This window comes from Elephas maximus, chromosome 20, assembly GCF_024166365.1.
Source record: "Elephas maximus indicus isolate mEleMax1 chromosome 20, mEleMax1 primary haplotype, whole genome shotgun sequence".
NCBI lineage: Eukaryota > Metazoa > Chordata > Mammalia > Proboscidea > Elephantidae > Elephas > Elephas maximus.
In genome coordinates, this window is record NC_064838.1 from 49929878 (window position 1) to 49955020 (window position 25143).

General features: G+C 51.2%; 1 protein-coding gene across 1 annotated transcript in view; it reads left to right on the forward strand.

The window, feature by feature from the left end:
• Nucleotides 1-2740: 2740 nt before the first annotated feature.
• LIMD1 (LIM domain containing 1) overlaps nucleotides 2741-25143 on the forward strand; it is a 72087-nt gene continuing 49684 nt past the window's right edge. The window contains exon 1 of the mRNA XM_049862441.1: nucleotides 2741-4917. Within this exon, the coding sequence (XP_049718398.1) occupies nucleotides 3513-4917 (1405 nt within the window). The 5' untranslated portion in view covers nucleotides 2741-3512. The remainder of the gene's footprint in view (nucleotides 4918-25143) is intronic.

Consider the following 25143-nt stretch of genomic DNA (forward strand, 5'->3'; position numbering starts at 1 on the left):
CTAAAGGAAAGCTCCTGTGCGAACAGCGTCAGTGCTATGCAGGCAGGGCCACGAGGAATGATGGCTGCTTTGGGTTGGTTCCACGTTTTACAGGTAAAATAGGATGTTGCACATTGAACATTTCTCACTCAAACAAAACATTACCGGTGAATGTTTAAATACCCATCGATGCTCCACCTATTTTAGGATAAAACAATTGGTGTACAAGGATCAACGCACTTTTTTTTGGAGACATTAATCAATAGCTGTTTCCAAGCACAAGAATCAGATAAAGCAGGCTTATATTAATAACCTAGTCTGGAATTCTCAATGTCGGGCACAGAATTTGAAAGCATCTCTGCCTCTTAAGAATTAAGCAGCAGCAGTAAAGCGTTCAGCCTTCTCCCAGCCATTTCCAGTATCTCGGAGTACCCGTTCACAGTGGTATATTATGTGCTGTGAGGTTCATGGGATACCATTTTTATAAGCTGTTTCGTAAAGGCATAAGGTGCTCCACTGTGTAAGGGGAACAAGCCTGTCTGGGCAGGAAATATGTGGATTGTGGGTTCAGGTGTGTGTGCTTAGTTGGTGGAGATGGTATAGCTGTTCTAGAGCCGTGGTGAAGGTGTGAAGCCTGGGTCTTCTGGGAGGCTGAGCACTGCGAGCAAGTCAAGTTCGGGGGAGGCAGGAGAGAATCAAGGATCATGGGCCCCGGTGGGTGCCAAGCTGGAATGAAAAGAGAAGAGGCCCTGGCTGGTGTTTGTGGCTTCTGCACCAGGGCCCCAGCTATTAGAACTGAGCGCCCAGGAAGCAGGGCTCTGGGATTACTAGATGTTGCGCTTGAATAGCCATTGTTCCGAGCTCCCAACTCATAGCGACCCTATGTACAACAGAACAAAACAGTGGCCGGTGCTTTGCCAACCTCATGATCGTTCTTATGCTTGAGCCCATTGTTGTAGCCACTATGTCAATCCATCTCGTTGAGGGTCTTCCTCTTTTTCGCTGGAGTCCTGGTGGTGCCGTGGTTAAGAGGTACCACTGCTAACCAAGACGTTGGCAGTTCGAATACTCCAGGTGCTCCTTGGGAACCCTACGGGGCAGTTCTGCTCTGTCCTATAGAGTTGCTATGAGTTGGAATTGACTCAACGGCAGTGTGTTTCGTTTGGTTTTGGTTGATTTGGTAGGTTGCGGGTGGGGCCTGAGATTCTGCATTTTCAGTAAGCTCCCTAGTGATGGAATTCTACTGGTGCATGGACCACCCTTTGGGTTTACAGAGTACAAAGCCCCGTTCAAGTATATTATTATCTATAGCTTCCTCCTCACAACCCTGGCAGACAGAGATCCACTAATTGACTTAGTCAATCATTATGTACTACTATGTGCTGGCTCTGGGGACACTGATATGGTCTAATGGGGTAGAAAACCAACCAACCAAACAAACCTCATAGCTGTCGAGTTGATTCTGACTCACAGCAACCCTACAGGACAGAGTAGAGCTGCTCCATAGGGTTTCCAAGGAGCAGCTGGTGGATTCAAACTGCTAACCTTTTGGTTAGCAGCCGTACCTCTTAACCACACCACCAGGGTCCCAACCAAACAAAAGACCCATGTAAATAAAACCTGTTGCCCTCAAGTCCATACCGACTCACAGCAGCCTTATAGGACAGAGTAGAACTGCCCCCATAGGGTTTCCAAGGCTGTAATCTTTATGAAAGTAAGCTGCCATAACTTTGCCGCAGAGCAGCTGGTGACATGGTGATCAGGACTGAGCAGGAAACAAAGGCGGTGTTGAAAAAGAGCAGCAGGAAGGACTCCAGGAGACGTGGAAAGCATGAGCCAGGGAGCTAGAGCGCAGGGTGCGGCCGGGGCTGGGGGACGAATCAGGTCGGGGAGCCAGGACCCGGCAGGCTGGGAAGTCCACGGGCCGAGGCTATTTTAATCCAAGTCCCGGGCGAGCACTGAGGGTGTAAGCAGGAAAGTGACTGATGTTTGCCTTGGGCTCACTCAGGCTGCCGTGTGGAAGGAAACGAAGCTTCTCCGGGGTCATCTCGGAGCTGGTGCAGGAAGTGTGGGACCATGTGGGGGCGCCTAGGAGTCAGGCCGGGCGTCCCCGGAGTCTTACGGACTTGGGCTCCCACCCGCGCTTTGTGGGCCACGTTGGCATCTTGGACATGTCCCCCTCTGTGCCTCAGTCTCCCCATATGTCCAGCCCACGGGCGACACCCTGGACCTCCAGCGCGCACCTCGGACAATCCAGGAGGCGGGCGCCGCCTGGGCAGAGGCGGCCTCGAGCGGCTCACAGGGTTGGGTTCCCATCCGGGAAACTGAGGCACGGTAGGGCGAGGAGCGCGCGCCCCAGGGAGCCTCGCAAACCCTCAGCGGCCTGTCCCGGACCCCCGCAGGCTGCCCAGGCTGCCAGGCCGGCCACCTCCGCCCGAGGCCCCCGCCCGGCGCAGCCACGGCGGGGCGGGGCCGGGTGCCCACCCCGGGAAGGGAGGCCGGAGGAGCCGAGCGGGCCGGGCTCGCACGGGGCGGCGGTGGCGGCGGCGGCAGCGGCGGCGGGGAACTTCCGCGCTCGGGACTGACCGACGAGGCACAGCCCCGCGCTCCTCAGCCCGGCCCGGGGCGGGCGGCTCTCCGCGCTGCCAGGCTCAGCCCTGCCCCCGGGCGCCCGCCCGCCCGCGCCTCGTCCCCGCCCCTCGGCGGCGCCCCCGCCCCTCGGCCACCTCCGCCCCCTCGGTCACCTCCTCTGCCCCCGCCTCCTCCCGGGCCCCAGTCGTGCCGGGCCGGCGAGCTAGCGGCGAGGGCTGCGCTCGGCTCGCTCACTTCCGCGTCCCGCCGCCCTTGGGCCCGCGCGCGCCGAGCCTCCGCCGCCATCGGACAATGGGCCGCCCACCCCGGCTGCTGTGAACTTCCTGCCGCGGCCCGTCCGTCGGTCGGTCGGTACTGCGGCCCCGGGCCGGTCCGTGCGTCCCGGCCCGCGCTCTCTCACCGCCCCGGCTGGCGTCGCAGCTCCGGGGACCCCGGGGGAAGCAGCGGGAGCGTCGGCGCCCGGGACGTGCCTGCGCCTGCGGTCGCCGCGCCTCGCTCCGCTCGGGCCTCCACACTCCCGGCCCCGCTGGCTTCTACCGTCCCCCGCCCAGCGGCCGCTCGCTGCCTTGTTGTGGGTTTCCGAGTTCGGTTGCTTGAGGAGGATGTGATTTTTTTGGGTGATTATTTCTTTTTACTTTTATGATTTGAGAAAGAAAAAAAAAACTCCGCACCTCAGGCCGTGGACAGCGAAGCGCCACCAGGCGACCCCACGTGTATGCGCACCAGGGAACGGGAGCTGGAAGCAAACTTCTTCCATTTGGCCTTGAGGCCTCAACTGTGGACTTAAGGCTTGGGGCCATGACCCTCATGCTGGACAGGTGGAAGCCTTTACCTGCCCTGGGCTGGACTTGAGCCTTGGACCTTCCCCGGCATTCCCTCTTCCTTGCTCCCCTCGCACGCACTGGACACCGTGCTAGGCCGGAGCACCTGGCTGCGGCGACATGGATAAGTACGAGGACCTGGGCCTGGAGGCCAGTAAATTCATTGAGGACCTGAACATGTATGAGGCCTCCAAGGATGGGCTCTTCCGAGTGGACAAGGGTGCGGGCAACAACCCTGAGTTTGAGGAAACACGCAGGGTGTTCGCCACCAAGATGGCCAAAATCCACCTCCAGCAGCAGCAGCAGCTCCTGCAGGAGGAGACCCTGCCCAGGGGAGGCCGAGCCCCAGTCAGTGGTGGAGGCCGCCCGGGCCTGCAGGCCCACCGGGAAGCTGGTGTGGGCAGTAAGCTAGCCCTGGATGGTGCTGCCAAGCCTCCTCTAGCTGCATCTACGGTGGCACCTGGGGCAGCCACCGCCATCGCTGCCATGCAGCCCTTGTACCCACCGCAGGAGCAGAAGGCCAGGCCGTATGCCCGTGGCATGAGGCATGGCAGTCAGGACTATGGCTCTGAGAAGTGTCTGGCGAGTTCTGAGATGTCTGCTTTCCACCTACCGGCTCCCTGCGAGGACTCTTCCTGCCTCACTCATGGAGACTATTACGACAACCTCTCTTTGGCAGGCTCCAAGTGCAGCAACGAGCTGGGAGCATCCCCTAACATCAGGCCGAATGGAGGGAGTGGGTGGCCAGGACCCTCAGGGAGTGACCCATCACTGCCCAAACCCTCCGGGGACCATCGCATGTACCAACCACAGCTGTCCCGGAGCTCCAGCAGGTCGTTTGAGAGTGGCCTTGGTGGCCAGAATGGTGGCATTGGTGGCCATGGTAGTGAGAAACCAGCGGGCCCTTGGTCCACCTCCTCCTCCCAGCGGGTGAACTCTGGCCTCCCTTCCCCAGGCCCAGAAAATGGGCCTCCCCTGGGGCCTGCTCAGTCCAGGGCTCCTTCTTTCTCGGCACCCCTCACCCTGAGCTGCACCCGTCAAGGAGTTCTTCCAAGAACAAACTCAGGGGAGGGGAGTGAGGTTTCCGGTGTGATGTCCAAAGCTACTGTGGACCCGCAACCCTGGTTCCCAGATGGCCCCAAATCTTACCTTTCTAGTTCTGCCCTGTCATCCTCGTCTGCAGGCATGGACAGCTCACAGAAGGCTGTGGCTTCTAGGCTAGGTCCCAAACCTGGCAGCACAGATCCTGGCACTGGTCCTAAGCTCAGCCCCACCAACCTTGTCCATCCAGTGATGTCCACCCTGCCTGAGGTATCTTGTAAAGAGGGTCCCCCTTGCTGGTCCCCTGATGGCAGCCTGGGGCCTGTGCTCCCAGAGAGCCCTAGTCCCCCTAGGGTGAGGCTTCCTTGCCAGACCCTTGTCACTGGCCCTGAGCTCGGACCATCGGCGGCCGAATTGAAATTAGAAGCCCTCACCCAGCACCTGGAGCTGGAGATGGATGCCCGCCCGAAGGCTGATTACTTTGGTGAGTGAGAGGCTGGTAAAGTTGCCCAGAGTGGGGCGATGGGGTCCCTGTGCTTGGGGGGAAGTGCCCTCCACTAGGGATGCTGCAGTTCTCTTCCAGGGCCCTGCCTTTTTTTTTGGTGGGGGGAGGCAAAGGGGAGGCTTCCTCTTTCTGCTGCTGCTTCTGATTCAGAAACTTGAAAGCATCCCTGGGCAGAAAGCGGATGTTGCAGCTGGGGGTTACCCATGTGTGAAGGGTGAAGCAGGGTGGGACTGCTCATGATTACTGTCAGAAAAGGGAAACGCTGTGACTCCGGACTTCAGGAGTTTCAGGTGAGCCTCTTGGAGTGACAGAGTCCTGCTGGACTTGAACTAAAGCGACTGTCTCAGGGCCAGATCCCCCCAAGCGTCCTGTCAGTAGTTGGCCAGGTAAGGCTGGCTATTTGAGGACCAGCGGATGGAGCAGGGGCTCCCGACCACTGTGTGTGTGTATACACAGGTACTTGTGTGCAGCTGAGGTGGGTGAAACGCCAGCATGGAAGGAAGACTCTGCCCTAGAGCGGTGGGTCTCAGAGTGTGGCTGCTGAACCAGCAGCATCTCTTTGGCTGGGAACTGGTTAGAAGTACACATTCTCGAGCCCTACCCCAGACCTGCTGAGTCAGAAACTCTGGGGTGGGACCCCACAATCAGTGAGTTCACAGATGGCCAGCTGGTCCTGATGTGGGGCAGGGTGGCTTGAGAACTGCTGGACCAGCTGCCTCCAGTTCAGCCCCACCCCTGGGTACCAGCAGCCAGGTTACACCCACAGCCGTGGGCTGACCCGAGGTGGCTCATGAGAGGATGGAAGGTGCTCCTTGTTGGTTTTACTCAGAGGTACAGGTTTTGTTTTCTTCTCTCTTTAAAGCTACAAACTCTCGGAGATTGCTGGCTTCAGCTTTTTTTCTCTGCACAGGGTTTGGACGCAGAGAGACAGTCCCTATATGTTCAGTAATGATATAGGCATCTCGTAGGAGAGCCAGCTACAGAACAGCCTGTTCTTAGAGAGACTGAGGGGTTTTTTCCCCCTCCTTTTTGGACTTTGGATATTTGGGTTATGATTTCCCCACATGAGGCTTGAGAGCCCTGGGAAGCCCGGAGTCCCGTCAGGGCAGCAGCTTCACAGAATGGAGGAGAGCAGGGGGCAGGGAAGGTAGCGCCTGAACAAAGACTTGAAGGAGGTGAGCTGGGGACCATGCACCTGCCTGTGGAAAGGGTGTTCTGGGCAGGGGGAAACCTGGGGGACTGCTCCAGCCTACTCTTGTCTCTGTAACTGAATGATTCTGTCCCAGGGTGCTTGGAGGGACAGGAGTCCAAGACATGGGCCGCTGGTCGAAACCCTGGCTCCTCAAAGGAACCTTATGAGAATAAGCTCTCACACCATGCTGGGCAGTGGTCGGGTTACTATTTGCTGGTTTAATTTTTCATTTAAATTGTATCACCGTCGTACCATGAACTGTCTCTTCTTTATAGGCTCGCTGTTAGCTGGAAATATTGTGGGTATTTTAATTTAAAATTTTATTTGATTTTTTATTTTGAGCTTATTGAAAAACAAAATGGCAGTTGTATGTACTCAAGGATGCAAGTTTACATTTTGGATCAGAGTGATGATATTGGCTAACCAAAATCCAAAAAACCCATTGCCGTTGAGTTGATTCTGACTTATGGTGAGCCCATGTGTTAGAGTAGAACTGTGCTCTGTGGGGTTTTCTTGGCTGTTATTTTTATGGAGGCAGATTGCCAGGCCCTTCTTCCGTGATACCACTTGGTGGGTTCAAATTGCTAATCTTTAGGTTAGTAGTCGAGTGCAAATGTCATCTATTTCTTGAGTGTCTGCTTTGTGCCATGCTCTGTGCTCGGCTTTGGGGTTATAGCAGTTAAGAGGACAGACAAAAGCCTCTGCCCTCCTAGATAAGAAGAAAAATGAACAAAATTAAATAAAAAAGTAGTAACCCATTGCCAGTCAGTCGATTCTGACTCACAGTGACAGGATAGAACTGCCCCATAGGGTTTCCAAGGGGCGGCTGGTGGGTTTGACCCGCCAACCTTTTGGTTAGCAGCCTGAGCTCTTTACCGCTGTGCCACCAGGGTTTCAAGCAAATAGTAGAGTGAGAAATAAGGTAGTGGAAGGGGATGGAGCCAGGGCAGGGGTGGGCGGGAGGTTTGCAGTTTTAAATCAGTGAGTGGCCAGGGAATATCTCATGGAGAAGGTAGCATCTGAACAAAGGCTTGAAGGAGGTGAGGAGGGGATCACACAGCTGCCTGTGGAAAGGGTGCTCTAGGCAGGGAGGAACCTGGGAGACTGCTCCAGGCCACTAGATGCTTGATGCTGATTATTTAACTTATTTGGCTCAACAACCTTAGGCAGCAAGTTCTAACATTTTGGCCATTTTACTGATGAGGAAATTCAAGATGAGGGAGGAGAGATTACTCTCCATGATCTCACAAGTAGTTCTGGGATTTGAACCTGACCACGCAGCCCCTGTGCCCAGGCATCTAGCCAGCATCGCGAAACTGCCTCCTGAGCACAGCTTTGAAACCTGTTTATTTAATTAATTATTTTTTGGGAGCCCTGGTGCGGCACTGGTTAAAAAGCTCGGCTGCTAACCAAAAGGTCAGCCTTGCGAATTTACCAGCCACTCCTTGGAAACCCTGTGGGGTAGTTCTACTCTGTCCTACAGGGTCGCCATGAGCTGGAATGGACTCGATGGCTATAGGTTTTTTTTACCTTTAAAGCGTTATATTCACCTGTAGAAAATTCAAAAGCTACATAAAGCATGTCCGGTGAGATATTACTCTCCTTCCCACCCCTGTTACTCATCAAGTGTCCTTCTGGGTATGATGAATATAAATATATCTATCTCACGGTGCTGTCGTGCTTCCACCTGCTCTTTGCCATTTCCACCACACAGTGTACCTTGGCAGTTGTCCCGCGGCAGCACGTGTTGATAGCCTTGGTGTCACCACAGTGTGGATGTGCCCCAGATCACGTAAGTGGCCGTCCCTGTTGGACCTTTACAGTGTGCCCACCTGCCAGGAGCAAGTGTAGCTGTGGGCTAAAGCCCCAGGAGTGGGATTGTGGGCCGGTGCCTTGTGCCATATAGACGTTGCCCGGTTGCTGTCCTCCTGCTTTGGCTGTGGAGTTTCCATCTGTGACGCAGGTGGAAGTTTGTCTGTCTGAGCACCCAGCAGCCAATGCTGGCCCAGCCCTGCTGTGGGACCTTGAACAAACCGTGTGCTCCTGCAAGCCTCACTTCCCTCATCTCTCGAATGAGGTGCTGGATCAGCTCATGGGCTTACCACCACGACTGTCGCCCTGTCCTTAGATCTGGTATCATTTCAGAGATTTTTTTCTCCCTAACACACTGTTGTTACATGCTGTTGAATTGATTTTTGACTCATAGTGACCCCATGGGACACAGTAGAACTGCCCCCTAGGGTTTTCTTGGCTGTAATCTTTACAGGAGCAGATCGCCAGGTCTTTCCTGCCACAAAGCCACTGGGTGGGTTCAAACTGCTGATCTTTCTATTAGCAGCCGAGCACTTAACCTTGGCGCCACCAAGGCTCTTTCCCCAACACATGGCATATCTCCAAGTCTGCACCCGACACTTAGAATCCCAGCCTGGTTATTAGTATATGCTGGTTTTGCCGTTTCACGTGCTGGGAAACACCTGCTGATGAATATCTCAAAAAATGTGTTTGTGCTTGCACATTACTTGTTTAACAAATAGAAAAATATTTCAAGGTACGGGGACCTTGCCGGAGAGGGTCAGAAGAGTGTACCTGTTGCTGTTGGAGTTGTAATTCTAGCCAAAGGGAAAGTAGATGTTTCGATTGATTAACCTAGGCCTCCTCACTGCATCTAACAAAAGGGGTCCTTTTGCTATATGACATTGTGGGAAGAGCTGGTGAAGCCCAGTTACCCCCTTTGAGGACTCGTTGGGGTCTGAAGACACCCTGGTTTCCAGTTACGGGATAACTCATCACAAAACTTTCCTGGGATACCCATACTGTCTCTGGGTTTAGTTAGATATGGTCCCACAGAGGCACCGTTTCTTTCCCCTCTTCCCGCTGGGTCCACCTTCCCTTCTCTAGCATCCTCTGTGGTCACTTAGATGTCTCCTTCTGCCCATGAGGAAAGAGTTAAGGACAAAATTTTGATGCTGCTTGGAGAGTGTTGTTGGGTTCCCACCTTGGAAGGAAGGTGTTCCACGTGATGTGGTTTCTGATTTAACACCACTATTTACACCTCAGAGGTGAAGTGACCCTCCACCGTGTCCTCTTGTCTTCCTCACACTGACTCTCTCCTCCCTTTCCAAGGAAAAAAGACACACAAAAACCAGTTGTCACAGACTGGGTTCCCTGCGAAGCCAACTCTGAGACAGTCTGGTGTCCAGTGGGCTTATTAGGGAGTGCTCATGTCATGCTCGGCTGGTAATGGAGGTGTGAATCTACCCAGAGGTGCCTTGGAAGAAGGGCCTGGCAATCTACGTCCAAAAAATCAGCCATTGAAAATGCTATGGAGAACATTTCTACTCTGACACACATAGGGTCGTCATGAGTAGGAGTCAACTCCATGGCAACTGGTTGTGTGTGTGTGTGTGTGTGTGTGTGTGTGTGTATGTGATCAATACTTGAGGAGGGAGGGAGAAGAGTAGGACTGGGCAGGGAGAGTTCCAGCTGTGGTGCCGGCCTGACAAGCTTCGGTCGATCCTAAGGGAGTTTGGAGGCAGAAAAGCCCCTCAGAATTGCCCTCAGTTGGGCCTAAATGGCCCAGCCTTCATACGCCCCCATGGATCACTGGATGTGGCCGCCCAGGGAAGGGGTGTCCTCAGGTGAGATGGCTTTCTGGAGCTGAGGCAATCCCTGAAGGGGCTGGCAGGTTATGGCCACCTGGTGGCAGCCAGAGCAGCAAGTCGTTCACTGCAGGGAGACCTGGGTTGTGCATTGCCACGTCCACCACAGCTCTCGTTCTCGGGAAAGTTAAGAGTATGTGGCCTTGAGCACTACGATACTGATATTAGCCACTGTCCTGTGGTGTGCCAGGCATTGGGGAAAGTGCTTTGTGACACTGTTGTCATTTAGCCTTCATAGCCAGGTGTGACATAGGCACCAAATCGAGGAACTGAGGCCAGAGAGGTTAAATGCTTGCTCAAGACCACACAGCTCTCAATAGTGATGCTGTGACTGGCTCCTGTGCCTTTCCTTCTCCATGTCTGACTGCTCAAATGGCGGTTGTAGGTAGTCTTTGGGGTCTGTGATGGTTAAGGTTATTTGTCAACTTGGCTAGGCCATGATTGTCATGGTTTGGCTGGTTGGTGTGACTGATCCTGATTACCAAGGGGAAAGTGGATTGATATTACATGATGGAGGTAAAGAAGACTATGCCTGGAAGGCAGAGGTCCCTTTGGGTGCCTCTTAGTACTACCATGCCCTGTGATTAAAGTCAACAGAAAACTACAGCAACCCAGTTCTGGCATGACTACAAATGGCCCAGATTGGTTTGGGTCACCCTACCAGGCAAAGAACTATGACCCGCTGAGGTACTTACTGAGGAGAAAGGGAATACAGAATGGGTGGTGGAAGAAGGTAGTTCTAAATACCAATTACAACCATGTGACCAGTTGCAGAAACGAGGGATATAATTGTTATGAGTATTCGTTCCTGGTATGTGTGCATCAAATTTTTTTGTTTTTTTACTTATAAAATATAAGATGTAAACAGGGCTAGTATGTTTTCAATTGTATGCATGTTAGTTGTATCATGTTAGGTGCAAATATGACTTTATAATTGTCTTTATTCAGAGATTATGTGTGGTTTAAGGAGACATGTACAGATGCCAAGTTGATAAGGGGTGAACTGTGATGGTTAAGGTTATATGTCAACTTGGCTGGGCCATGATTCTCAGTGGTTTGGCAGATACTGTGTAATCATCCTCCATATTGTGATCTGATGTGAGCAGCCAATCAGTTGAAAGGAATGTTTCCCTAGGGGTGTGGCCTGCATCCAGTGTATATGGATGTCCCAGCAAAGCCCACTCCCTCTCAATCCTGCATCTGACTCGTCATCCTCTGACCTCTGATTCTTGGGGCGTGAGCTAGCAACCTGCCACTTGACCTGCAGATTTTGAGATTTGCCAGCTTCTGCAGCCCCGTGAGCCAGCAGCCTGCCATCCGATCTGTCGATTTTGGGTTCGTCAGCCCCTGCAACAATGTGAGTCAGGAGAAGCCTCTGGCCTGACGCCTGGCCCATGGATTTGGGACTTGCCAGCCTCCACAACTGCATGAGCCATTTCCTTGAAATAAATCTCTCTCCGTATATTTATATCCATACATTTCACTGGTTTTGTTCCTCTAGAGAACCAGCCTAGGACAGGGCCCGAGTTGGATGCCTTTTGTTTGTCCCTCAGTCACTCTTCATCCACCTGCTGAGGGCAGCGGCAATGGCTCTCCGCTCTTCCAGATCCAGGATCCTTTGACCTGCTTCCCCCAAGTTCAGGACTCTGGGCCTTTGTGTCTGAACCATAACCTCTCTGCGCCTTCCCTCCTGGCTGTGGGTGGGCCTGGGTGGTCAGTCATTGCACGGCCCCCTGAGTACCGTAAGGGAAGCCAGGGCCACCCAGGAGAGAGCCACACTCTGCCCTCGAGGGGAGAAGGCTTAGCCAGAGGCAGAGAAGGGCAAGAATAAGCTGATTCCAGGGTCTCCTTTTCCCAGCATGTGGATGGTGGGGGCCCCTCCCCACCCTGCATGGAGAGAGAACAGGCTGGCCTTGCCTTCAGTTTTCCTGCCTTTGGTAGATGTTCCTGCCGTGGTAACGAACCCAGAAAGCTACCTTAGCCCGGGAGCCTGAACACAGGTGTGACTCCTCCTAGGTGTGGCCCTGCCTCCACCAGGGGCCAGGGAGTCTGCCCCCGCAGATTTCATTTTACTGGCAATGGGCAAGGTTCAATAAGCGGCCCAAACACAGACATGTTCTTTCTGCTCCTTCCATTTGACAGGCCCTTAAACATTGAGCTGCTCATTGTCCTAATGATCCTTTAAGCGTTTTTTATCTGACTTTATTGTTGCGTGTGGAATATGGGGCTTAATCCAAGCTGTGAAGGACAAATTGAGAGTGGTTTCAGAGCATTTTGTTGTATAAAAGCAAGTTATAAGTCCAATCCTGTAATAGAGTGGCACTTCGAGAATTCCAGAACAGGAGCCCGTCTGTGCACCCCAGGGGTCACAGTCATCTACCTTTCCTGCTCCCTCCCTCCAAATATTGGGTGCCTCAGTAAACAAACCAAGTGCTGAAGTAGAAGGTGGCTGAAGATATCTGCTTGCTGGCTGTATCTAAATAACCAGCATGACCAAGTGTGATTCGGAGCCAGCTTACCTGGAAACTTCTACCAAAATTCCTTTTGGGGATGTTGTGTCGCAGCTTAGGTCCCTGGGTGGTACAGGCGGTTTGCACCTGGCTGTTAAGGTTGGCAATCGACCCCACCCAGCAGTACCACAGAAGAAAGGCCTGGTGACCTGCTTTCATAGGGATTGCAGCCAAGAAAACCCTATGGAGTTTTACTCTGTAACACATGGGATTGTCAGGAGTTGGAACCAACTCAACAGCAATGGCTTTTTTTTTTTTTTTTTTTTGGTGTTGTGATTTGAGCTTACTGAGTCCAGGCTTCCATTGCCATGGGAGTAAATTTTCGATTCTTGGGTGAGTTTTTTTGAATGCCGTCCAAGATTCCTCTGCTGGCTGTCTAGCCCTGCAGGTGCACAATGGGGATGTGGGGACACTCAACCTTTTAGAAACTGGGCAGCCTGTGTACATTTTTTTTTAATAGACCAGGCAGCCTTTCCCTCAAAATCAGGCAGGCATATGTTTTTCACTCTTTACTGAAGTATAATACGCACGTTGTAGGTGTACAGCTCCATAAATTTTCACAGAGTGAACACATCCATGTCACCAGCGCCCAGGTTAGAAACAGCATGACCCGTACCTGAGGGGGCCCCTTGTGTCCAGGTCTAGTGGCGGTCACCTTCCAAAGATTACTACAATCCTGACCTCTTATATAGCACAGATAAGTTTTGAGCAAAATGTAATTTGAAGTAACTTTTAAAACTTAAGAAAAAAAAACAGTTTTTTTAAATGCGTTATGGCGCAGTTTGAGATGAGCAGAGACTGCTTGAGCGAAGTCAAGCTGGAATAGCTGGAGTCGGTGATACCAGCATGGGGCCAGCTCCATCGAGCGCCCTCCTGGGCTACCAGGCCCTCTTCTGGAATGGTGGTTACTCCTGTGTGACCAGTGGTCAGAGCTCAACCACCATGTGACTTTTCCTCACATACCTTAGCACCGCCCCTACGCTCTAGCTCTCTCCACAAGCATTTCTCTTCAGGGCTTTCTGAGGTTTCGAGGGACAGACAATGAGGAAGTTCCCAAACTTCTTTCAAAGCGGCTCATCTTTTCACTCAGTCCGCGAATCAACAACATGTGTATCTATCAGGCACCTGCTATACCCCAGGGACCCTGGATGGTACAAGGGGTAAACGCGCTTAGCTGCTATCTGATAGGCCGATGGTTCAAGTATACCCAGAAGTATCTTGGAAGAAAGGCCTGGTGATCTACTTCTGAAAAATCAGCCACTGAAAGCCCTATGGAGCACGTTTCTACTCTGACACACATGGGGTTGTCATGAGTTGGAGCTGACTCCATGGTGACTGGGCAGTGTGTGCCCTTAGCACTGGGCTTGGTGCTGGGGAAAGGCCACCAAGACTGAGGCCCTCGCGCTTACAATAAAATCGTGGCCTTGGGGTCTGTCTCCTTCCGTGACATGTCTCCTCCCTCAGTGAGCCTTGCTTACTGTGCTCCCGCTGCACTGGCCTCTTTGCTGCCCTCTGAGCGTGTTGAGTTCCTTCCCAGCACAGAGTCCTTGCCTTTGCCTTTCCACAGTGAACGTCCTTCTGTCCAGCATGGGGCTGCTCAGACCTGCTGATCCTCTTCAGGGCGACTGGGTCTGCCTCAAGCCGTAGCCCTGGTGGGTCCTGACATTGGTTTCTCACGACATCTGCCTTGTCCTGTCATGTTCTCTCTGGGGCCCTCCTGCTCTTGGGATGGTGTGTTTCTGCTCTATTCCTCTGTGACCAGGAAAGAATTTCTCGTTTTTTCCATCCTTCGCTTTCCTTTAATAACCCAGAGCATGAAACGGATCTCTGACATGGCCATTCTTGCCAGAGGTTTGAAAAACCCCAGTTTTGCATCTTTACATCTGTTGATTTGTGGCTTCCACGTAGGAGGTGCAGCTGTGGAAGACAGGCCTGCATTTGGGAGTCAGGAAACCCAGCACTCTGGGCCTGATCCTCCCAACAGTCCAAGATATGATGTCAGGCAGCCCCCCAACCCCTGTGCTGAGCCAAGATGACCTCCGAGGTCCCTTCTGGCCTAAAGCTCTGTGACTGTTGTATTGGGCCCACTTAGATGCCTGGATTTTAACCAGCCAGGGACTGGGCAGTATCATTGTTGGTAGCGGCCAAGAGCCGGCAAAGGCAGGGAGCTGAGCGTCCTAGCGCCCGTCCCCCTTCTAGACCTCTATGGAATTAAAAAGCAATTTTTTTTTTTTTTTTAGTTACAGTTACATTTTCCATTACAAATGGTAATCATTTTTCTTTAGATACTCTGAAAAATACTTGTGCTTAAAAGAAGACACGTGAGTCACTCCTATGCCTGCCACCCTTGGAATCATCAGTATTAAGATGCTCTGCAGAAAGTTCTCAGGTGCCAAGGGGTGGCGGGATGCATCATAAGCTGCCGTTCTTGGATCTTTGGCCAAATGTAGAATCATTTACTGAGCTTGGGGCCAATTTGCTCTGAGGAGTGTATCTAATTAAAGCAAGATTAGAAGGGAGTAAACGTCTCCTGGAAGAAATAACCAGATGTGGTGAGCCACTGATATTACAATGGCTACCAACCCTTAGAGGCCTTTCGAGGCTCTTGTTCTCATTAAACGTGGCATCTTTAATGTCGGGGACAGCTGGGAGTCCTGGTTTGTGAGGCTCGGCCTCCTTGTTTTTGCTGGCACATCTCATGTCGCCTTTCTGGCTCCAGTGGTGCCCTCTGTGCTGCTGGGTCTCAGGCCTGGTCATTTGACCCAGGTCTGTGGCCTGAGCCTGGCACCGTGAGGCTGGTCTTTCGCTTCTCTGTCTCCAGTGCCTACATGGTGTGGGCTCAGTGATGTCTGTTCAAAGAATGCCTGGCTTCAGTTAGGGTTTGAAGGGGAAAGGAGAAGAGATTTTTAGCTAGGGGTCTGACACTGAGATAGTTTTGCTAGAATTTGTTGAGCAGTTACTCTGTGCCTGGCCCTTTTCTAAGCATCTTACTTGTGTTAACTTGTGTAATCCTCCTGACAACCCCATTTTATTATCCTCATTTTACAGATAGGGAAACTGAGCTACATAGAGGTTAAGTAACCTGCCTAATATGTTTATTAAATAGCTTTGCTGAACTCAAACCCAGGCAGTCTGGCTTCTGAGTCTGAGATCTTCCCAGCTCCTGGAAATGCAATGTCTTTCTGACAAAGGGGACTCAAGGGGGCCTGAGGCCATGAGTAGGTCAGAGTTGAGGTCACCTCTGGCCCTTGAGCAACGATGAAGGCTGGGCGTGGAGGGCTGCCTGAGCTAGCTGGAAGAGCTAGGTCCCACTCTTGCAGCCAGAGCCTTCACTCGGGTTCCTCTCACCACCAGAAGCCTGTCAGGTATGAGCACCTCCCTACAGGGCAGTGACGAGCCACAGAAGCTTAGAGGCACACAAGCTGCTCAGTGGCCTTGACTGCCCACAGCCCCTCAATTCCCTGAGTTCTCGTGTTCTTCTGAAGAATGTGGGTTAGGGCGAGCATGCTGTGTCCTTTGGGCTGCTTTGTGTGACACCCCAAAGTGCTGTGGGCAAGGATAGGGGTATCCCAGCCCATAGCCAGGGTGCCTTGGTCTGAGGGTCAGCCCCAGACTGTGTGCAGAAAGGTGCTTAGAACCAAATGTTGGATGAAACTCTGCCTAGAGTCCATCTGCCAAACTGAACAGAAACCTTCCCCTAAAACAAAACAGGCCACCAGAGTTTCCCAGGCCTGTCAACGGCAAGGTAGTCCTGCCAGCAAATGTTTAAATGGGCTCCAGTGTTTGTTTTCCATTTTCCCCTCACAGGGAAACCACCTGGACAGTGAGTCTCAGGTCATGCTTGAGTGTTCAAAGGGAGGACTTTAGGCTCCACAGCCAGGTTATTTTTGAGTTTCGGGAGCTGAGAGTTTAGACTTGGCTGAGTCCTTTCCTTATCTGTCTTGTTCTGTGCCTGTCCCAGGAGAGCAAGGATGGGTTACTCTGCTACTGGAAGTTGGTCGGGAGCATTTCAGGGGCCTCCACCTTCTTCCCCGAAACATGTATTTGTAACATGTAGAAAGTCCTGGAAGCCTGCCATGATGCTGTCATTTAAGAGGAAGGGACTTGAAGGAACCCAGGGTGGAGAGGGGGAGAGTGTTGACACATCAGGGGGTTGGCAGCCAATGTCACAAAACAACTTGTGTATTAATTGTTTAAGGAGAAAGTAATTTGCTCTATAAACTTTCACCTAAAGCACAATAAAATAAAATATTTAAAAAAAAAAAAGGAGGGGACTTGAGCGTAATGTGGGTCCGCCCTGCAGCCTGTTCTGGGAGGTATAGTGACAGTATTTTGAGAGGACCCTAACAGACAGAGCCTAAGGGAAGTGGTAGTTCAGTGGTAGAATTCTCACCTTGCACGCGGGAGGCCCAGGTTCGATTCCCAGCCAACGTACCTCACGCACAGCCACTACCCATCTGTCAGTGGAGGCTTGCGTGTTGCTATGATGCTGAATGGGTTTCAACAAAGCTTCCAGACTAAGACAGACTAGGAAGAAAGCCCTGGCAATCTACTTCAAAAGCCGGCCAGTGAAAACCCTAGGGATTACAACAGGGAGATCCGTAACTGATGACTGGGATGGCGAAGGACCGGCACTGTTTCCTTCTGGGGTGCATGGGGTTGCCATGAGTTGGGGGGGTGACTTGACGGTAGCTAACAACAGTAGTGGACGAGGCACCCCTCCTATAAGCAGGCTCTAGGCCGGACAGCCATGGTAATGGCCATTTCAGCATTGATAGTACAGTAGCGGGTTTGTGTTTTGTTGCCTGAGCCCCTTCGGACCGTAACACAGCAACTTCCCTGTTCTCCTGCGCCACCCCGCCCTGTCAGCTGAGTGTGTGGATTTCCTTTCAGCAGGGTGGAACCCAGCTGTGGCAGCATTTGCTCACATGATCATAGGGCTCACCCGGGGTATAGGACTGGAGGATCAGGTTGGGGATTTGTGTCTGCTGAAATGTTGTCTGTTCTCCCCGCAGCCTGCCCACCCCCTTAGTTCCCGTTGCTTCCGAATGATGCAGTAAGCTTGTGAATTTGGAAGGAGACGAATTTCGGGAAAGCCCAGGTGACAGCGATATCTTCACACTAAGCGTCCTGGCTGCGTGATCATGGCGCTTTCTGGCTGTGCAGGCGGGGCCAGGGGTTCCACTTTTCTGCCCTCGATTTCCTCATCTTGTGGGAATTGAATGTCCTGTGCTTATTATCATTCCATTTTCTTTCCTGTGCTGCGAGCCTCCAGAGCCAGTTTTGGGTTTGGGGCTGTTGGCTGGGAGCAGACTCTTGGCTCCGAAGGCGATGGTGGTTAGAGGCAGGACCTGCTGTGTGTGTGTCACGGGGGCATGTGTCAGTTGAACTTGGAAGCATTTCCTTAGTTTGCTGGCAGGGAAGCCAGCGACAGTGGAGAAGCCTGGGGCGGGGAGGGCGTGAAAAACACGTGTGGAATGCTGAAGTTTGCTTTAGAAGCAAGTGAGCAAGGGAGATGGGTCACTGGGCGGCTCGGCTCTACCGTGTTAAATTAGACACAGTGCCATTGCTTATATTGTGTTACGTTAACACACACTGGCATTGCTTAGGGGACACTGAGCTGCTGTTAATGGTGATGGAATAATCTGGAAACAGTGCTGGTTGCACGATGTAATGAACGTAGTCAGTGTCACTGAATTGTACGTGTAAAAAATGCTGAAATAGCAAATGTTTTGTTATGTATTTTTTTACCATGACAAAACAATTTTTAAAAAATCAGCACATACCAGGCAGCATCACTTCTTTGAGTTGGCCTGGCGTGCCTGGACCGCACTCCTCCCGTTTAGCGCCATGATGTACCTGGGTGCCTGCTCTGTGTCGGGCTCTGTGTTGGCATTGGGGCCACTGGCTGAGTAGGACGAGACCCCTGTTCCTGCAGTGCTGAGTCACCCCATGCACTTCCATGGTCCTCTAAAATGTCCTTTCAGTGATTAGGAAGCCCAGGGAGGTACAAATGGTTAACATGCTCAGCTGCTAAGTGAAAAGTTGGAGGTTCGAGTCCACCCAGAGGACCTGGTGATCTACCTCCAAAAAATCAGCCATTGAAACCCTTATAGAGCATAGTTCTGCTCTGACACACGTGGGGTTGCCATGAGTTGAAATCTACTTACTCTTTATGGCAACTAGTAAGCTAGTTCACTGGTTAACATCACACAGTTGAGAAGTTGTCCCTCGGAGAAGTGAGGTGACTTGCCAATGGCTTCACAGCTGGGGGTGAGTAGCAGATCAGGACTTCGGACCCCCTTCAATAATGCTGTTTTCATCGCACCCCGGCTGCCTCTAAAGCCTTGTCACCGAGCTTAGGCCAGATTCCTGAAGCTATGTGGTTCGGTCAGGCTCCGTAGAAACAGACACTGAGACAAGAATTCATATGCAAGTGATTTATGAAGCAGTGGTCCCAGGGGATGCAGGCCAGGGGGACAGAGGGAGAGGAATCAGGGAAGGTGCAGTCCCAGCAGAGTCCCACAGGGGCAGCTTTAGTCTTCCACGGAGAGCTCTGGTGTGTAAGCTACACCTCCGAGTAGTCCAGACCCAGGAGCTGGGCTTCCACGCTCCCCTGGGTCTGAGGAGGTGCCCCCTCACGGAGCTTTGAGAAAGGCTCTATCTGCTTGCTCTTACTCGATGATAAGGGTGCATTTCTCTGAGCCAACCTGAACAGGTGGGAAGTATTAGCTGTATTTATAAGAATTTTTAATGTCTCAAAGTCACTTTAATTATTGGTAGGTAGTTACCATCTCTTGAGTCGCTGGGCCCACTGCGCCTCACTTTCTCATGCACCCCTGCCAGGTAGGTCTTGATTCGGAGCAGAACCCAGACCCCAAAGATGGCCTGGCTGAGTTCCTGAGCAAGTAGTTAGGATTGGGAGGGCCTGGATCAGGAGATTAGCTGCCGCCTTCCTGAGCCTCCCAGCCATTTCTGTCCTCAATCCATCACTCCCCAGCCCAAAGGCCCACTATCCACCTCTTGTCCAGTGAAAGTGGATTTTATTCAGCCCCAAGCCTCAGAGAGGGCCATAGGCACTGTCCCCACTCACAGCTGTGTTTGCCTTGGTGCACTGAGAGCCTTTGTGTGACCCACAGTTACCGTGTGTTAAATTGGCACACACTGGGCAGCAAGCACTCTTCAGATTGGCTTGGCGGCTCCCTCAGTGGAGTCAAGTCTCAGCAGAAGTGACTAAATGCACTTGGTCATCATTGACTTTGCTCATGAAACTTCATTCTTTTGGAAAAAAATTTAAGCTCTCTAAAGTGGCCCTTAAGGAATAAGGGAAACAAGGAAAAAAACCAAACCCCTGAATTAGTGATACTATTCAAAACACAAAGCACAAGGCCTGGTCTGTGGAAGTTACTGTTACACACCTGTTGGGTAAATGAGTCATGGTGTGTATTTATAATGACCTCATTTGTTCAGCGATAGTGGGCTGAGAAACTGGATGCTATAGACGTAGTTTCTCCTGACTTATACCCAGCGGTAGCTGACAGTACCCTGTGCCGGTGTTTGCTAGACCCCAGCTGTCTGTCAGAGCTGAAGGATGAGCTTATCGGGCAGGGACTTGGGTGATATCATGTGCAGCAGGTGAGCCAGACTCAAGGTGGAAGGGGAGCCTCCGAGGTGCCGAGCCTACAAATTCTGTAAGCATGGAGAAGTCCTGTAACTTAGGGTAAACTTGAGATTCAACGACATTTGGAGGTGAAGGGGAGGTCAGATAGCACATAATCTGGGTGAGTCTCTGGATGGTTTCCTGTCTTGCTTGGCAGGGTTGGGCTGTAGAGTTGTGAAGCTCAGGTTGTGGGCATGAACCCCAAGTGAGTCACTGGCTTTTCTTTTGGGTTCTATGGCTCTCACTTGCCCCAGACTCTTCACCCTCCTCTTCCCATCACTACATTCAGAAAAAATAGCTCCAAACTCAAATGATTTATTCCCTTAACTACTCTTATTGAGTACCTGGGTGTTGCAGTTAATATGCTCAGCTGCTAACCAAAAGGCTGGCGGTTCAAGTCCACCCAGAGCCACCTCACAAAAAAGCCATGATGATCTACTTCTGAAAAGTCAGCCGTTGAAAACCTTATGAAGCACAGTTCTACTGTGACACACGTGGGGTCACCATGAGTAGAGGGAAGTTGACTGGACGGCAACTGGTTGGTTACTATGTACAAGAGACTGCATTAGAATTACCGGGGCTTCCTTGTGCACAAAGATTTCTTATCCATCTCCACCTGCTGGAGTGTGAGCTCCTTGGGAATAAGTTTCTTTCGGTTTTTTCACCAGAGCCTAGAGCAGTGTCTGGCACACAGCAGATGCTCAATAAGTGTTTGTTGAAAGAATGAGTGAGTGCTGTGGCCAGAAAGTGGGAGGGGACTAACTATTCCTTCACTGCCTCTGCATCTCGGTGCTTTGACTGGGGACGTTACTGCTGTAGCATACACACACTCCAGACTTAACCCACAGCCACATTCACTTGCCAGGTGAGTGCTGGGCAGGCGAGGAGGCAGAGCTAGCTGTCCACCTCCCTCCCTGACCCAGGAGTTACTCGGATGAGCTCTCCCACATGGGTAGAAGATACCTTGGGTAGTTAAGGGTTGGACGGGCTTGAAGGGGTTGGGTCACCACAGTTTGGGTGGAAACTTTGCAGAGCTCTAGGACCAGCTTCAAGGAGCCCTGGTGGCACAAATGATTAAGCACTTGGCTGCTAACTGAAAGGTCGGTGGTTCGAACCCACCCAGTGGCTCCACAGGAGAAAGACCTGGCGATCTGCTCCCATAAAGATTACAGCCTAGAAAATCCTATGGGGCAGTTCTGTTCCGTCACATGGGGTCGCCATGAGTCAGAAGCAACTCAATGGCATCTAACAACAACAGGGACCAGCTCACCAAAGTCCCGGGAAGATTTGGATGGGAGCAGGGAGATTGTGCTGGCAGGCACGTGTGTTCTTGCCTGAGAAGACATTTTATATTATACTAGAACCGGGATTCGAGGAGCTGTCTGTGGGAATGAAAAGCTGCGTGAGCCTGTAGGCTCTGGAACTGCCAAGCCTGGACCTGCCACTGGCTGTGAGACCCTGGGCAGGCTCCCCATCATGCCCCTGCCTCAGCTTCTCCATCAGTGAAATGGTTTGAGGTGGTTGTGAGGACTCAGTGAGGTAGTGTATATCTGTACCGGAAACCCTGGTGGTGTAGTGGTTAAGTGCTACGGCTGCTAACCAAAAGGTCGGCAGTTTGAACCCACCAGCCGCCCCTTGGAAACTCTATGGGGCAGTTCTACTCTGTGTCACTATAAGTCAGAATTGACTAGACAGCAGCAGGTTTGGTTTTTGGTTTTTGTGTCTGTACTGGCCAACGCGGGAGCCACTGGCTACTTGGAGCTCCTCAGCACTTGAAATGGGGCTTGCCTGAGTTGAGATGTGCTAAAGTGTAGAAGGCTAAAGCCCTCTGCCGCTAACCTCAGGGTCTGTGGTTGGAACCCACCAGCCACTCCATGGGGAGAAAGGTGTGGCAGTCTGCTTCTGTGAGGATTACAGACTTTGAAATGCTATGGGGGCAGTTCTGCTCTGTTCTCTAGGGTCGCTAGGAGTCACAGTTGACTCAGCGACAGTGGGTTTGGTTTGGTTTTAAAGTGTAAAACGTCCGAGTGTTGAAGACTTAGTAAAGAAAAAAGAATGTACAATAGCTTATTTTTTATATTGACTATGTTGAAATAATAATATTTTGAATATATTGGGCTAAATATAGTATTAAAAATTCGTTTCACCTGTTTCTTCTTACTTTTTAAACATGGCTACTACTGGAAAAAGCAAAATGACCTGTGCGGCCTGAGTTATTTTCCTGTTGGACAGGCTGCTGTCCAGGAAGCACTCAGAGCAGGGCATGGTGCCTGGTGATTGCTTGCCGTACAACCACTTGCCATTATTATTGTCTTTAAAGTATCAAAGAATTTTCATCTGTCCCATCTGAAAACCAAGCCCAGTCCATTTGTTCAGACTCACAAATGCAAAAAAAGGAGTGTAATTTGTCCACGGAAGTCATGGTTGCCATCCTCAGACATATGCGAGGCACAGGGGAAGGCCAGCCCGCTCACACGCAGGTGTGTGGAATGTGTGTGTTCTCCATCCGACAAAGGCAGAAGGTGTCCACACAGGACATGGTGGAACAGTCGGCAGTTGTAACTGAGCCAGTTTTCCGGTACCTTAAAAACACACTTGTATAATGATGATGGAAAAATTACATTGATTAAGGGTAGGGTTGCACAGCTGATTATTGTCATTACTGTCAATACGTTGTACACCTGTAAAAAGTTGAATTGGCGAAAGTTTGTGATGGATATATTTACAACAATGAGAAAAAGGAAAAGAAAAAGAGTAGCTACTGAGGTTACTTACGTACAACGGAATACTTCATGGGATTTGGTTCCTTGGTTTGGAGATTCAGAGTTGCAGTCTCATGGGACATGAATAACGTGTTTAGTGCTTCTGTCCCACCTCCTAGTTCCTTGCATAGTGCCTGGGGTCTTCAAAAGTTCTCAAACAGCCACCCAAGTCATAACAATTGGTCTCTATCCACCTGGAGCAAGAGAGGAAGAAGGAGAGCCAGGAACAGGAGGAGGATATGGAATGTGTGGCTAATAACCTCCATGAACAACTGCCTCCTTTGCCATGAGACCAGAAGAGCTGGATGGTGCCCAGATACCACTACTGAACATTTTGATCAAAGATTCCATAGAAGAATCTGGATCAAAAGGAAGAAAATACAGAACAGAATTTCAAGTTCTTGTGGACTGTATTCTTTCTGGAGCCATGGAGGGTGGGCGAACCCCTGAAACTATTGCCCTGAGATAATCTTTAAACCTTAAACCAGAAATACCCCTGAGTCATCTTAAAACTGAACAGTAGTTCAGCTTACTTAGTAAAAAAGACATATGAGCATATGCTGTTTTAAGAACCATCTATATGGGATCAAATTGACACTGGCAGCTTGAAAGATTAGATAGGAACCTTCGGAGGCAGTGAATTTATGTTAAAGAGGGAGGGACGACTCAGAAAACGAAGGTGAGAATGGTTGCACAAGTTGAATATAATCAATATCGCTAAATTGTACATGTAGAAACTGTTGAATTGGTGTATATTTTGCTTTATATATTAACAACAATGAAATAAGTAAAATTTACGGAAAAAACAAAAACACTCTCCCTGTTTATTGAGTGCAGACAGGCATCCAGAGAGTCCTTAGGTGGTTAGAGGAGAAGTAAAAACACTGTCGTGAAAAGCAAGAGGAAGGTTCTTTCTGGTGCAGCTCACCTGGGGACCAGGGCTGACAGGCCTGCCTGTGCCCTGCCCCATGGCCAGGCTCTCTGGTCCTTGTCTGAGTGTGTGGACCTCACTACAGGCACATTTTAGGGGGATGCCAAGTTGGGGGCAGGCTGGGAGGTGGCTTCCAGGCAGCTTCCAAAGGCCCGATTGTCTTAGGTAGACTTGGCCTGACGTCACTGAGGCTTTCCTCTCAGGTGGTGGGGGCTTAAACAGAAGCCCTTTGTTGGCCAGCCATGGAGGTCAGTTTTAGGAGCTGTGACTGGACAGGAGCCAGCAGCTTCTCTGCTGGGGCCCACGGCAGCCACCTCTCTGGTTGTAGACAGTGGACATGAAGGGTATAGGGGTGGGGGGTGGGGCTGTGCCCAAGAGAGCAGAGGAAGCCAGAGAGGAAGAAAGGAAGTTAGGAAAGTCAGATAATTTAGACAAGCAAAAAGAATAGTAAAAGCTACTCATCATTTTACCGTAGGGATCATCACTGTTAAGGTAGGCTTTTTTCTTTTACACATAGATATTACATATTTGATTTTTAAGAATCTGAGTGAATTAAAACTAACTTTATTGGAAAATTGGAGACTTTAGTGAAATTATGGCCATAGAAGGCCTCTAGGGAAGTCACAAAACTAGAGTTCAGAAACCAGGGAATGAAAAATCTTCCTTTAGTTACTTGTGCAAATGCCACTTTCCTTTGGCTTTTGTGTTACCCCAGTTGCTGTCTTGATTTTGCAGGGACAGCCAGATACTAATTTTATACAAATAATTACAGAATCATGGAATTTAGAGCCCAGTTTCTCCCCCCACCCACTGCACCTCCAGCATCTTCTGGACAGACTAATATTCCTTCCACTTGAACACTGACAGTCACAGGGAGCTCACTCCCTCAAGGAGTAGCCCAGAGAAGTGCCGGTCATTCTGATAGTTGTAAAGTTGTTCTTCTGGCCAGCCAAGTGCCTTCCTAAAGGTCTGACCCCAGCAGCAGCCAGATTGATCCTGTTGAAACAAAACCAGGTCCTGTTACTCCTGGGTTCAGAATCCTTAAGCCGCTCCACCATTCCTCGCTCACAGAATAGGAGCCAAAGTCCTGAAGCTAGCCTCCGCAACCCTGTCTTCCCTGCCTTCCCCTGGCCCTGCCTCTCCTACTCGCCCCCTTGTGTGTGGCACCCCGCACATTTATGGTTGTGAATCCATCATTTCCTTCCTGTGGACAGGTGGGTTGTCAGGCCCCGCACCCCTGCCGCAGGCTGTCTTGGTTCTTTGAGAAAACAAAAAAAACCAAACCCACTGCTGTGGATTCAATTCCAACTCATTGTGGCCCTATAGGACAGAGTAGAACTGCCCATAGTTTTCAAGGAGCACCTGGTGGATTCGAACTGCCGACCTCTTGGTTAGTAGCCGTAGCACTTAACCGCTACGCCACAAGGGTTTCCGGTTCTTTGCTATCCCAGGAAAATTGTGTCAGTTGTATGCATTGCAGGTAGCACACTT